At 40.9% G+C, this 13,479-nt stretch overlaps 1 protein-coding gene across 1 annotated transcript in view; it reads right to left on the bottom strand.

Annotated features, from left to right (window-relative positions):
- Positions 1-445: 445 nt before the first annotated feature.
- Positions 446-13,479, bottom strand: part of TMEM132C (transmembrane protein 132C) — a 223,156-nt gene continuing 210,122 nt past the window's right edge. The window contains exons 8-9 of the mRNA XM_075041447.1: positions 13,041-13,232; positions 446-3,552 (exon numbers count right to left, since the gene is read on the bottom strand). Coding sequence (XP_074897548.1) covers positions 2,353-3,552; positions 13,041-13,232 — 1,392 coding nt within the window. The 3' untranslated portion in view covers positions 446-2,352. The remainder of the gene's footprint in view (positions 3,553-13,040; positions 13,233-13,479) is intronic.

The following is a 13,479-nucleotide window of genomic DNA, read 5'->3' as shown; positions in this document are numbered from 1 at the left end:
TCACCTCAGAGACACCTGTGTTTTCCCAGGAAGATATACTGATCCCTGAGGTGTGGCTGATGCATCACTGTGCTTAGCTTGTAAAGTAGCTTGGGGTCCTTTGGGATACAGGGTGCTTTGTATATGTCAGTTGTGATTCAGTGAAACTTGCTTCCATCTGAACCTACTGTATCAATCAGAGAAGCAACATAATTAATTATGACTGGGCTGCACGAAAGTTGCACACATCAGAAGCAAGAGTCCTGGAGTTGTTCATGCTGATGGTAGGCATGAAGATGAACAAGATGAATAGTGACACTGCCATGAACTGTGCCCGACTCCTGTCTTCTCCTGCCATCCATCATCATCACCACATGTTAGGTGGGAAGGGGAAGTGGTTCACAAAAGAAGGGTCAGAGCAGTGAAAAACTTTCATATATCTCTATTCTCTCTTCGGAAAGCGGCTTAAATTTTGTTTCAGTTGTGAGGCAGTGGATGCAGTACTTCAATACAGAAACGACAGGAGCTCCCTCCCCTCAGAAGAGAGAGGTTAATTTGTCAAGCCATGTAAAGCATTTTAATTACAATTCGTATAACATGTATAAATAAATATTACATTCTTTCAGTCTACAATGCATACTAGGCATATCTTGTTAAAACGTCCATCTATGTTACTGGCTGGCAGGATTGATTTTGTCCAAGTAAAAAAACCAAACTACTGAGTTTAGTAATAAAAAAAAAAGAAATACATGGTAAAGACAGGACATTGCAAGTGCTTCTGGCTAACAGTCAGGACATAATGCTGCTTTCCAAAAGGCTGGATATACCATCTTCTTTTTCGTTACAAAAGGTTTTGGATGACAGTGGTTTCCCCATTGTATAGATTTTGATCTGTTCCCTCCATTAGTGTAAACTGGCACTGAGTCAACACAGTTCTGTCAGTTTACACAACGAATCTATGACTCTATTTTGTGTTTGCTTCAGATTGACTACTGGTTTTGTATTTGTTTATTCAAAACATCAGCTTTAATATCTAGTCTAAAATTTTCAGTCTTAGCTGGTCCAATGGCAAAAAAAATCTATAAAATAGCTCCAGATATTTCTTGATCTTGCTTCATCAATATTTTCCTCCCTTCCAAAAGTCTGTCCAGAGGCCAGCTCTCCCAGTACAAGGAAATAAAAGTTTTGGGACAATCAGTGTCTTTCTGTCCATTCTTCTTCTCGCTTTCAGAGCTTGTTGGGAGCTGGCAACATTAGAATAAACAGAAAAATACCGCACAAAACTATGAATTCATGGACTTCGCAAAAAAACAAAATCCAGGCTGTACATATTTGGCCTGTGATGGTCTCAGTTCCAGGTACATTTAAAATGCATCAGTGGGCACTCCCATTGGTTGTTACTTCTAAAAGCTAACATAAAAAAGCACCTTCTTCCCTTGGTGAAACATGGGAACTTTGGTTGTGGAAATTTAAAACAAACAACTAAATAAACAATCCAAACCTGAAAGTAAAATGAAGACTTCTTCCAAACAGAACATATTTCTAGCTAGGGTGAAGCAATGGAGGCTTAGGCTTTCAGAAGAAACACCACATGGAAATTCTTAATCAATACTTATCCCCTGAATTCTTTAAATGGCAGGAGATTATTTATAGCTACCTTCGAAACAAAATGTTCTTGGTCCACTGTGAACTTAGTGAATTCAAAATTTTCCTGTTTCCAAGACACTTAAAAGAAAAATACAAGAGGGAAAATTATTCTGTTTCAACTTACAAGACAAACAGAAAAGTAAAAATAAAAATACGAGCTAATTTCTTCCTCCTTCATATGTAATGCCAAACACACATCTTCACTTCAAATGAAAGAAAGAAAAGAAACGGCTTGAGTAACAATCTAACTAGTCTCCCTGTGGGTCATATGTCCATAATTTTGACGTTTTATTAGAAACACAGGCAAGTTATTGTTTGTCTCTTGCTTATTCTTTTCATGCTCTTAAATTCTCTCTTTTATTTTTACAAATATTTTTGGTACTTTGAAACATTACTATCATTATTATTTCTATGACCCATAAACCAAATTTTCACAACCTCATCTTGCCCAGTTCATCATACGGGTCATACCATTTCCTTGTTCCTTTCTGCTATTTATATTTCACTTCCTAAATCCATGAGTAGCAGAAAAACTGCTGAAAAAACAAAATGAAGTGAAAAACAAAAATAAACCACGGACAGTTTGGCAAATTTCTTTCCCTGATTATAAAAACTGCCTCATCATTTCTCCTGGTGATTCCTTCCCCTCCCCCTCTTCTGCCCCAATATATACTGTAGAACTGAAGGCATCAAGGTGTGGTTAAACCCCAAAAAAACAGCAAGGAGCTACACTTTGTCTTTGAACTTCTCCATGTAGTTTCGTATCTCTTTGGAGTCCCCCAGGTCCATATCCTGGCACACCCACTTAATGTCATCGTCATTGCTACTTAGGATTGAGTTGACAGTAGGACAACCATCGTCGGGTGGGATGGTAGTGAATGTCGTGAATTTTACCCGCTTCCGCTTAGAAGTCGGCGAATGTAAAGGTTCAGATTTCTGTTCCTTTCCGAGCTTGCCCCCTGAGTCAGCACACCTATGAACCTGGCTCTGAATGTTCTTCTGAGCATTACCATTGAGGAGCTGGTTGCTCTCCTCGCAACCCGAGCCTCGGTCAATAATAGTTGTGTGCTCATCCTGCTGAGGTGATGCATCTGCTGTGTTCTCCAGCAGTTCTGCTTCATTTCCCAGCCAGACCCAGTCATGGGAATGGGTCATGGTGGCCTGTCCTTCCACCAGAACCTGCTTGTGACGGTACTTCAGTGCAAATGTTGCACAGTTTATTAGGAAGACTAGAATTGCCAGGCAGAAGACCCCTAGCAGAGCATACATGCCGATCTCCAAATCGCTAAGGCCCCTAGGTGTCTGCACCAGGTCATTTTCCTCCATGCCTGCATTGCCTTTTGGTAGGTCTACTTGAGCAGGGAAGTTGGTGAAGTCTATAGGAATGTTCTGCAGCTGGCTATCATCCGAGAGTTTGCCACCATCCAGCCTATTATTTTTAATTACTTTATTTTTTATTATGGATTTTGCTGTGGTGCTGACTTTCCTGATGGCGCCTTCCTCTCGCTCTGCTGAAGAGCTACCATAATATCGTCCATCCTGGCCATACCGTTCCTGATCTGACACTTTGTGCCGCCGGTCGCTGGCATGGTTTTCAATCTCATCAGCATCATAATCTCCACCTGTATCGGAGTCTGCATCATTCTGGCCAAACTTGACTTTGATATTGCCATTTCCCACAGCCAGGACACTTTTCCTCTTGGACTTTTGGCAGGCTTCAGAAATCATCATGTCCACCTTGATTAACGTGCCCTGACCTTCACCTTCTGCTTCCACGACTGGCCATTTTAAGGCAGAGTTCTGGTGGATCGAGACAACAGCTTCATCTAATGATACAGCAGAAAGGGAGAAGTCCTTAGAGTCATAAATGTCCAGCGGAGTCACAGAGCTGTCACTGAACTGAATCCAGGTGCTTACTACAGCTTCCTGAAAGGAGAGGGATATGGTTAAAGACAGGGGCTTAAATAAAACAGCTCAACCCATTGCAGGTCATCAATCTCTCAGCTCTGAATGGTAGCTGGAGGAAATGGAAGACAATGGCTCTGCACTGCATTTAAACCAAGCTTCGACTGATGGAGCAGAAAATCAGTCACATTTTTCACTAAAGGTTCCACTGTTATTCTTCCTGCAAATGTTTTGCAAAAGAACATAGAAAATAATTGATATGAGATGTTTGTAATACCAAAGTACCCATTAGCAAGCTACAATTTACATGATTTATAAAGAAAGTCATTCCTGTCATATAAAACCTGAAAGAGACAAACCAGAAAAATTACTAGAGGCACTTGACAGTACACTTATTTTCCTCATGTTCCCCATGCACAGGTGTCATGGGGAGCTGTCAAATTAAGCTAGGCATAAATATCTTAGCAGGAATAAGGAGCTACCACAGTATCTTGGAAATAGTTGGAGCAGAAGATTCACCTGAAAGAAAAAGAGTCACAGAACACTCGCCATGTTGCTGGAGAAAGGTTTGTTTTAAGTAAAACACACTTTATCCTTGAGATAATTAAAAAGTCTGCCACATTACTGTGTCAGAGAGAGGAGGAGGGGGATTCTGGTATGATCTCTACAATAAAAATACAAATGGCCTGGATTTAATTGGACTGTCTTTGTTCTCTGCAGGTAGCACTGTTAGAAGTCATCATTAGAAGCAAACACAAAGCTAGAGGTCAGCTCTCTGCCATTTGAAATCCCATCCAGATGATATAGATATTTACTTCTCCACGTCTCAGTAGCTTTCTTTGCAGGAGATTTTTTTATTTTTTCATTTGCTCTATGTCTTGCCTGTTTAGCCAGCAGACATGCAGGCAGATTGCCGGACTGCAACTTCACACAAAACTAAAGTTCTTTTCTTCCCCGACTTAAGCCGCAGATGGCCCTAATAACTTTACACTTGGGTGCATCAGAACAACTGGGCTGAAAATCACCATCCACCACCAGGGAAAAACATTGCCACCCTGTTAGCGTCCAGTCATAATACAAATTTACAACCTAATATGGTTTTCAATTGGTACAATTTGTTACGCTATGGTTATAAACAAAGGGAATTGCTACCCTTCTAGTTAAATTTAAAGCTTTTCAATGAAAACAGCAAGGGGCATTTAGCTGTGCAGAAGGTTGGACTATAATGAATATTTGATTTCCAAAGTGCTATCAGCAAGTTCTTGAGGGACTGAATGAAGAAAAATAAGTCATGGCGCAACAGGAAAGAAGGCAAAGTTCTTGGTAATTCAAATGCACTTCAAACAGCTGAAACAGAGCCAGGGTAGCTCAGAAGCTGGGAAGGGTGAACTGTGTAAGGAAATTAAAACAGCTGATCTTTCATTAGAGAAACAACCCCGAAATGACTGAACAGACAGAAACATAAAGCTGCAGGGCACAGCTCAAATATATATCATAGAAATCTATAGTACAGCAAACCCAGTCATGGGAAAGTAAAGGATTTTCTTTTTTTAATGGATATGAGTAGAAAGAAAAAGATGCATCTCCTCTGGCAATTCAACACCCTGTTGCCTTCCTTCTCCCTAAAACAAGAGGACAGCCTTGTGTACCACTGGGGAGGTGTGTAAGATACACTTACTTTTCATCAACCTACGGAAGGAAAAAACACCAGCATCATTTCAAGCATATATGACAACAGGCTTGACATTGTCTGCCAGTGGTGCCCTCTTTCAGAAAGCAGAATGAGAAAGTAAGTGCAGAACTTCGTACAATTAAGGTTGGAAATTACGAGGCCTATGCCTCCTCCCAGCTCTGCTAGGGACTTCCATAGTTCCACATCTCTACAAAAGGATTTACGTTACTAAATCCTTTATGCATTCCTTAATAGCCAAATACCTACCTTAATAGCCTAGCATACCTGGCCTTGCAGAGCCCCAGATCTGATTATGGCCCTTACTATGCAAGTAGGTTTTACTGGTGGTAGGACAGCACCTCTGAGGGATCTGGGGTCTCCGTCCAGACACTGTAGAGGAACAAATATGAGGAGCCATATATTCTTCTTTCCTGTCTTCTTCAAGATATCCACATCCCTGTTTGGTTTTCTTATCTGGATGCCTGTCTGCCCTAACAGCCCTCAGGCACCTTTCAGGTTAAGCGTTAGCTAACATAGAAAAATTCAGGCCAAATGGCTAGAATTTGACAAAGTTGTAAGCAACTTCAAAACAACTTTTATTCTTTACACTATTTCTCCACTATTCTGCATTCCTGGTTTTATGAAGCAGAGACAGAGAAAAATGAAATGGCAGTCAGCAGAAATTTGCAGGCACACATGTGATTTACTACAGATAACAGAGGTGTGCAATAGCTTAGCCATTATTTTCAACCAGCACTGACGTTTTTTATTTCCAAGAGACCCCCTTTTCATAGGAAGAACCAATTTTTTCACAACACAACACAACATTGTCACGCTTATACTATGGACAACATTACTTAAAAGGAAAGAAAACAAATGAGAGAAAGAGGGACAGAATTTCAAATCCTGCCAAAGTATATTGTATCAGCCCAAATATTCTATTAGGCAAGAGATCATCTCCTCTCATTCACATCATTAAAGGAAAGCTGAAGGCAGAGGAAGGAAGTGAATTTCCCAAATGGTTTTAAATTCTGAAAAGATAAAAAGAAAAAAAAGAAAGAAAAAAGAAATGATATAGTACCACGTCCTTCAAAAAGCTGTTTCTGCAAATCCTATGTACCGCATCAATAAATCCCCTCCAAATCTCTGACAAGGTCCTCCAATTACTATCAGCAGATGAAGATGGATTGGAGCCTTCTTACCTGCAAAGTTGCTGCCCCTAGTCTGATGCCCTCAACACTGAGGTGACAGATGCTTGTGTTCATTAATTATCAAGCATAAACAAATAGTTTGAGGGATCATCTGGCTCTCCAGTCTTTCTTTCTTCCACTTTTCCTCTCTCTTCCACATATGCACGCGTGCGCACGCGCGCACACACACACATATACTCAGATGCACTGCCAGAACAAAAGGACCACAACTAAACATCACTGCCAGTGTTTCTTAGAGAACAGGATGATTTGTATGCTGACTGTGATGATGTGAAGTGAGTCAGATAATGTACATTAGATTATGTTCATGACAGCAAAATCCAGTCCAGAAGAGATGAAGAAACTGCTTCCCACAACCACTGTTGATTATCAAAAATCATGCTTTCCTTAAGCACAAAAAAAACTTGCTTTATCAAGACACATTTTGAATATATTTTCCCTTGTGTCTTGCTGTTCTCTTCCCCCATTCCACGTATAACTTCAGCAAGATGGCCAGTTCTTGATCTGCTGCAGTTCCGCCACCTTTTCTGGCCTTGAATTACATTGCTGTTTATCAGTCCAAAGATGCTACTTGATAAATCTTCCTGGACAAACTTGCATTTTGCTTTTTGTTAGGAGTTTTATCTCCCTTGTTATCCACTTGTTACATTTCAGTGAGTAAAACAAAGGGGAAATTACCAGGGTACAGAAGTAACATGGCACTAATAGAAACCAACAGTCCCTGAGGAACTCTGTTTTGCCTGACCTGGAATACTTCAAACCCTGCCACATGAGTCACCACAAACACTATTGTTTGCTGGCTATGTCTGTTCCACCTAGATAAAACAAGAAGGCTCACACTCCAAAAGGTAACCTGAATGCAGGAAGCAGAGCTGTTTTGGAAGCCCAATAGAAAGCCCATCATACAGAGATCTAATGAGTCCCTCTGTGCTGGGACTCGCACGAGTTGCCTGTGAAAATATGGGAGCCACAGTGATGATTATTTTGCCCTCTAAAGCGTCATACAGCATTTGAAAGTCTGCTTATCTTAGGATGTTCCACTGAGCCCAGCTGTAGCATCACAGTCAGTGATTACAAAGTGTCCCTTCAATAGCTCCTCAAAAAGCTGGGGTCAGCTTGATACCAGGCCATCCTACCTTGTAATCTTCAAGCAAAAAATAAGGGAGTAAAGTGTGTAGGACTGGTTGCATTTTAGAGAATTCTGCTGCTTAGAAACACAGATGTGAGGACTGATCAGTATATTTGATTTTATTCCACGCTCAGAATAAAGAGGCCTTTTAATGGTCTTCGTTCACTAAAGCACAAATAAAAGTATTTGTGAATAAACCCTCAATTGCTGGGGTCAGCTGCAATAGTCCTGGGGTGAGGCAGGACACCAAAGGCAAGAAATGGATGGCTGGATGGCTCTGCAGAAAACAAATACATCCCTCCCTCAAATAAAAGCAAGGGAATACTGTTCTCAGCAGCTTCTATTAGACCAGCTCTGATTGTTCTATCAAAGTATTACATGTGCATTTATTTTTAAGCCCGTGGCTTGTGTAGTAAAAATTGGGCTTGATCGTTATGATGTGGAAATGAAAGGCAGCCAAGACTCAGATCTTAATTCAAACCATGCATTCCCCTACTGTGTATTTCTTTCTCTCCTTTTTGTCCAATCTGCTAATGTGACATTCCTTTCCAGTGGGAATTTGCTTGTATTTGCAAGGGAAGAATTCAGATTCGTATGTAACAATACATCCTTTCTCCCTTTCCCATGCTGTTTAATTCCTTTGTCATACTTGTAAGCCATTACGTTGCTCTGCCAGTTTAAAGAAGATATAAATACAGTTTAAGCGTAATTTATACTGCCAGGATGGGGTAATGAATCCACACCATAAAAATACTCCTAATATCTGTTACTTAACTGTGAGATGTCAGTGAACTCTCAGAACTAATTTGCATGAAGGACGTAAGCTAGAACAGGACAGTATCCTGTCAATTCAAAAGGCAAGGACATGTAAGTAACTCCAGCTTGTCACTCTGACTCAGGTGGTGCTGAGCACCCTCACCTCCTATCAGAGTGAGAGGGGACATCCTGGAGGATACTCCCTGAGGTTACAGATGACCTCACAGGGTTGGGTCTTGTTGCTCATGTCAACGGGAGCTACACACGTGAAAGAGAACTTGGCCTTTAGAAAGCACTAACGTTGCTCTTTTTCCCTAAGAAAATGTCTGCAGTTTTCCAGCAGCATGGAGAGATATATTAATACACACAGCTGTTTATTAAAGGCTTTCTTTTTCCTTTCTTCACTCTCCCATTTCAGTTCATTAGACCACATGCAATACCCTACAGTGATGAAAAAGCTATGATATGACTGTGAGTTTCCCTGCAGAGCCAGCTGAAATTTAAGAGTCCTTGAAGCTCATTCAGATCAGAAAACACTTAAACACTGTAGGTTTTCTTTTATTTACATTTTGGAGAAGCCTTTAAGATGGCAGTGTTGATTTTAACAATCGTCAGCAAGCCAAATGGAACAGCTTTCCTACCTGAGCAGATGGCCACTAAAAATAGACTGCTCACAGCTACAGTTTCCAAATTTTCAGAATATATTTCAAATTTGATATTTAGAAGTTGGTCAACCTGCATTTATTTTTAGACACCTAAATCACTGATCCACTTTTCAGTGCCAGTGAGCTCCCCACTGATTCAAAAAAAAAGAAGTATGGGCTCAGCATCCCTCAAGGTCACCTCAGGTAATTAGTTGCCCAGCTACAGATAAAGACACCTAACTTAAGGCATCCAAGATAAAAAATTTTAGCTTATCTTCTTTAGTTTGCTAAGTACTTGGAGAAACTGCCAACTTTTCAGGACTTGTGTTTTGGCTGCTTTGTGCTACTTAAGCAGACATGGTGTGGTCATTATAATCAAGGAACTAATCTAGTCATTATATGCATTGAAAGAAAGTCACAGCAAAAATACTAAATTCATTCCTATGATATTGAAAGATCTGTAAGAGCACAATCTGTATAATGCTTTATGCTTTCCATTGCATGCTACAGATGTACTGCTTAATCTGCTAGGGACAATATTGTGCCTGCCGGAGTACCAATTACCCAAGGATGTTTGCTAATCTGTGTTGAAGCTTGGCTATTGAAAGTGCTAACGTGGAGCCAAGGAAAACATTTGACTAAGAACACATTGACTGTTTTTTTCCATATAACAATGCTGAGACATACACAATCATTCCTGAGAAAAATAGAACCCTCAGCTACCTTAACTGTTATTTTGTTTTTTAGTTGCATCAGTAAGGTTTGCATGAGTTATTTGGGCCTTTTTATAAACTTGTTTGAGAGGAAAAGACACACTTAAATAATGAAGTCCTTGCAACATTCAAGTATATGTTTAGTTCTGGGCTGTCTCCTTGAAAAAAACCCTCTTTCAAAAGGGCTTGATTTTCAGAAAACATTCAGCACTTGCCTTCTGAAATTCCAGCTCAGTAAGGATCTCAGCTGATATACTCCAAATCATGAGTCACTTCTTGCAAAATTCAGCCCCAAGTATTCCTACATTTGCATTAATTCTTCTAAGGGCAAGTAACTTTAATGTTATATCCTTCATTCAAACTGCAAATGAAAGGAAAAGATGTACGTGACTCTACAGGCCACTCCTATGCTAAGACTATTTTCTTCAATGTATTTTCTAGCGTGAAATCTATTCCCATCTTATTTTTTTGGTGATGCAAATGGAAAGTGCCTAAGGTCTCTTTTCAATGGCCCTTCCTTGGGCAAATCCTGTCTATAGGGTAAGATTTAGGCCTGAGAACAAATGAGTGGCTTACAATAAGGTAGGAACTGAATTGCACAGTATGTGGAATTAGCTCAGGCCTCCAGGATGAAGGCACTGCCAAAGTGCCCGAGTAACTAGGGACTGTGCTTACGATCCACACTGACCCGGCATGACCAGAATCAGGATCGCAAACACTCACAGTGCTTGAGCAGGAACTGACCCTCACAAATTCCCCAAAGTGAGGAGTGATGCTCACAGCGAAGCCTTCAGCTGGGAAGCAGGCAGGACACTTCTTTTATTCCTGATGAAGAGGAGGTGGTGGGAAAACAACCAGAGGCAATGGGGGTGGGCAGGCTCCAGACTGGAGGAGCTGGGAGGAGAGGCAGAGACTGAAGTGGGATTCCAGAAGAACACGCTGCTCTATGTATGCAGGAAACTGGGACAGAAATGCATTGAAGGAGTGGGAAAAACTGACTAATTTGGGACTACTACTAAGCAACCAGATTTCCTTGGGCGTTCCAGATCCTGGTGTAGAGAAAGTTTTCCACTGCCTTTAATAACGTCTAGGTCCTGGGTTTTTTTCCAGATGGAGTCTGGAGAAGAAGCAACAGATTTTAAATTTCCTTTTACTGAGAAAAAGATGCTTGATTTTCTCTTGCCTCCTGTTTTACAGTTGGTATCTTCAGTGAGCATGATGCAGTAGTGCTATCTGTAGGCCCAGAAAGAGGACAGCAGGGACAGCAGCATCCCACACTGCCCAGCAGTACCATAAGCAGAAGGCATTGCTCAGAATGAAAGCCTGATATGCCCAGTCACTTCTGTATCAGAAATGTGCCACTCTCAGGAAATTGAAACTGTCTCGCAAAAGAACATCAGCTTAAACAAAATATTTCACTAAAATTGTTCCGTAACACAGATGCTGGGAAAAATAATTTCAAAACAAACCACGTTTACACATTTTTACTCTTTTGTATTATTTTATAACTTGCCAATTGTAGTGATATAGAATCATAAAATCATTTAGGTTGGAAAAGACCTTTTAAGATCATCAAGTCCAACCGTTAACCTAGCACTGTCAAGTCCACCACTAAACCATGTCCCCAAGCATCACATCTACACGTCTTTTAAACACCTCCAGGGATGGTGACTCAACCACTTCCCTGGGCAACCTGTTCCAACGCTTGACAACCATTTTGGTGAAGAAATTTTTCCTAATATCCAATATAAACCTCCCCTGGGGCAACTTGAGGCTGTTCCCTCTTGTCCTATCGCTTGCTACTTGGGAGAAGAGACTGACACCCATCTCCCCACAACCTCCTTTCAGGTAGCTGTAGAGAGCGATAAGGCCTCCCATGAGCCTCCTTTTCTCCAGACTGAACAACCCCAGTTCCCTCAGCCGCTTCTCATAACCCTTCTGCTCCAGACTCTTCACCAGCTTTGTTGCCCTCCTTTGGATGCAGTCCAGCACCTCAAAGTCTTTCCTGTAGTGAGAGGCCCAAAACTGAACACAGTGTATAACGACATGCGATAACATATTTTGCCCTGCCATAATACAATAGGAGATGTCATGTTGTGCACTACTGAAATGCCCTGTCATAATATGCCATAACCGGCTGTTGATAAATATCTTTGCATACTCAGGACAGATCATCTATAAATCTGAGAAGTTGACAATATAGCTGTGCAACTTTTCCAGATTCACAAGCTCTTTTATCTGCAATCAAAGCCATGATTCTTCCAATGATGCTCTGTCCTACATAACAGAATTGGGTTAGGAATGGTTTAGCTTTTGCTTTTACAGTCTCTGTCTGAAACCAGTATGTCAGACATGGTTTCTAAGCCCTGGAGAAGGGTATAAATGGGTTAATTACATAAGATTCTTATGTTTACAGGATGCAGTAAATGGAACAGATGGGCAGCATGTCCTTCTAGTTTGGACATTTTCCTGTCACTAAGTTATAAAACAATCTAAATTATTTTTATGTTCCAGAAAATTAGGTAGCAATAATCATGAAAATGGGCCATAAAACTTGACTTGAGATCTCTCCCTATCTCTGTGAGATGAAATACAGTTTCTGTGAGAGGAGTAGCTGTGGACAGACTTAATTGCATGGTCCCCAGTCCTACTCTTCAAATAAACTGACTGAAAGAGCAATGAACATATAGTTTGTTCCACTGCTACTGACCCTTGGTTTTAATCTGTTCCAGAGCAACTGTTTGCCTTGATCTGGTGGTGTTGTCCAATCTTCTCTTCCATGTGGGTTGTGACCTGAAACATGCTGGTTGAAAGACTCCCTTCACAGAGACAGGAATTTGCTGGCTTAAATTAAGTAGGATCAGCACATGAACTGCATGACGAACCCCCCAAAATCCATCTAAAAAATAAAAGGAGAGAGGAGCCTGGCAGTCTGCCATGACTCCAGGAGGAAAAAGAAATGTATTTGGCTATCTTCTGCCTCTATTTTATAGCTCTTCAAAATATTAAATTGTTGTGACACACAGAGCTCTGTGCTTTCTGGCATGGAAGACAAGGGCATGCTCATATAGCAAACAAGGATCACTGTCCAAAGACTGCCTGTGTTGCGAAAATAACAGATGTTGCATCATTTAAAGAAAGTTATTAAAAATGTACGTAATATAAACGTCAGTGTAGCCAGAACTTTTACTGCAGATTAAGTCCATATTTGAAGTGAAGAAATGAGAAGACAATTCCAGAGTAACTCTAGAGGAAAGCAATTCACTTGGACATGTACTACTCCTATACTTCTAAACCTGTTATGAATTATCACCTGTACTTCACGTTGATAAAACACTGCCCCATCCCAAAAGGCAACAACAGTAAACGTGGAGCGTACGCTACCTGCTTAGGAGTATGAAGCAACTCTTGGGCAATGGTTGTAGCCACAATAGCCCGACTACTTGCTGCACTTGGCTGAAGAAAGAGTGAAAGCCCAGCCACCAGCTGGACTCCAAGGTCTGTTACGGTCACTTTGTCATCTAGCACAGTCACTGTCTTCTCTGCCAGGATGGAGTCAGACAGAGGAGACAAAACCTTTGGAGAAACACAAAAGAATCAACTTAGGAAAAGGCTGATCAATTAAAATAACCTTTCTTAAGGTCATCACCCCTCCTTGTCTCCAAAGCTTTACACACAGGAATGAAACAGCAGAGCACACTGAAAAGGCAGTCTGATTTCATTAGCAGGGTCAGAAAAACCTTCAGTAGAGAGGTTATGGCTGAGAACATGGCATCCAATACTGAGAGCTATACTGTCTCAGTTGTGCTATTTGCATCACTTC

This window comes from Buteo buteo, chromosome 11 (assembly GCF_964188355.1).
Source record: "Buteo buteo chromosome 11, bButBut1.hap1.1, whole genome shotgun sequence".
Taxonomy (NCBI): Eukaryota; Metazoa; Chordata; class Aves; order Accipitriformes; family Accipitridae; genus Buteo; species Buteo buteo.
This window is presented reverse-complemented; position numbering and strand designations above follow the sequence as displayed.